Source organism: Lithobates pipiens, unplaced genomic scaffold (genome assembly GCF_037356315.1).
Source record: "Lithobates pipiens isolate NorthernLeopardFrog02 unplaced genomic scaffold, aLitPip1_a1.2 Scaffold_1, whole genome shotgun sequence".
Classification (NCBI taxonomy): Eukaryota; Metazoa; Chordata; class Amphibia; order Anura; family Ranidae; genus Lithobates; species Lithobates pipiens.
Window position 1 is genome coordinate 116,677,292 of NW_027507685.1, and position 1,814 is coordinate 116,679,105.

A 1,814-nucleotide genomic window follows, 5' to 3' on the forward strand; every position below is an offset into this window, starting at 1 on the left:
CTAACACTGAACCGCCTCTCCACCAATCAGGTGTGTGGGTCTGTTACCCATCACCTGATTGGCTGAAACGATAGGCGCAGCTATTGGACGCCTATCAGGAGAGGACGGGAGATGAGAATGGCAGGAGATGCATGGAGGACCCCGCTCATGGCCGTTACCCGCTGCCCCACCAAGACAGGGTAAGTGGCGGGCAGACAGCGAGCGGGTGGTGGGGATTCACAGTGGCAGAATTTGATGGGCACACCAACAGCATTTGATGTGCACTGTGGCGGCATTTGATGGGTACACTGGCAGAGTTTGATGAGCACAGCAGCAGAGTTTGATGGGCACAGTGGTGGCATTTGATGGTACAGTGGTGGCGTTTGATAGTACAGTGGTGACGTTTGATGGGCACAGTGGCTATAATTGATGTTTTTTAAATCAGATCCTTTTAGATGCGGCCACCCACTTGGGACTGGGCCCTGGTATTCAACCATCGGGATCAGAGAAAAGAGCCCTGTCCGGAGCTGGGGGGGGCGGGGCCCTCCAAGGTTTCCTGCTTCGGGGCCCTGAAGGTTCTACAGGGGAAACCCAGAATACTATCATCAAGTGGGGGAGGGGTGCGGTGTAAGCTCATATATTATATATAGCTATAGATCAGTATAGAGTCGGAGGTCACGCGGTCTCTTCACCAGTCAGTTTCTATAATTGTACAAAATAGCCGTCCTCACCGTAAGTGGTTCCGTCACGTGTTTATCTCTGCCCCGGAAACAGATCCGGACCACAACACTAGACAGGTGTCCGGAAGTGACGTAAGGTCGAGCCGTGTGCTGCCGGAAGTTGTTCTTTGCGGGAAGTTTGAAGAGTACGGAGGGGGATGGAGTCCCGGAGTCTGCTGGAGAGAATCTCCGCCCGGATAGAGGGGATCCGGCCAGTGAGTGGACCCCGGAAATGTCCTCTTAAACACCCCCCCATGTTGGGGCTCATCATCGCCTCTCCCCGACATGGGAGCCTCCCCGGCATGGGAGCCTCCCCGACATGGGAGACCACCTCCCCCCCCCCCCATCTCCCCGGCATGGGAGACCACCTCCCCCCCCCATCTCCCCGACATGGGAGACCACCTCCCCCCCCCCCCCCCATCTCCCCGACATGGGAGACCACCTCCCCCCCATCTCCCCGACATGGGAGACCACCTCCCCCCCATCTCCCCGACATGGGAGACCACCTCCCCCCCATCTCCCCGACATGGGAGACCACCTCCCCCCCATCTCTCCGACATGGGAGACCACCTCCCCCCCATCTCTCCGACATGGGAGACCACCTCCCCCCCATCTCCCGACATGGGAGACCACCTCCCCCCCATCTCCCCGACATGGGAGACCACCTCCCCCCCATCTCCCCGACATGGGAGACCACCTCCCCCCCATCTCCCCGACATGGGAGACCACCTCCCCCCATCTCCCCGACATGGGAGACCACCTCCCCCCCATCTCCCCGACATGGGAGACCACCTCCCCCCCATCTCCCCGACATGGGAGACCACCCCCCCATCTCCCCGACATGGGAGACCACCTCCCCCCCCTATCTCCCCGACATGGGAGACCACCTCCCCCCCCCCATCTCCCCTCGACATGGGAGACCACCTCCCCCCCCCCATCTCCCCGACATGGGAGACCACCTCCCCCCCCCCATCTCCCCGACATGGGAGACCACCTCCCCCCCCATCTCCCCGACATGGGAGACCACCTCCCCCCCCCTCTCCCCGACATGGGAGACCACCTCCCCCCCCCCCCTCTCCCCGACATGGGAGACCACCTCCCCCCCCCCATCTCCCC

General features: G+C 61.6%; 1 protein-coding gene across 1 annotated transcript in view; it reads left to right on the forward strand.

Annotated features, from left to right (window-relative positions):
- Window positions 1-525: 525 nt before the first annotated feature.
- LOC143987330 (germ cell nuclear acidic protein-like) overlaps window positions 526-1,814 on the forward strand; it is a gene marked incomplete in the record, with an annotated part of 13,893 nt that continues 12,604 nt past the window's right edge. The window contains 1 exon segment of the mRNA XM_077485974.1: window positions 526-913. Within this exon segment, the coding sequence (XP_077342100.1) occupies window positions 857-913 (57 nt within the window).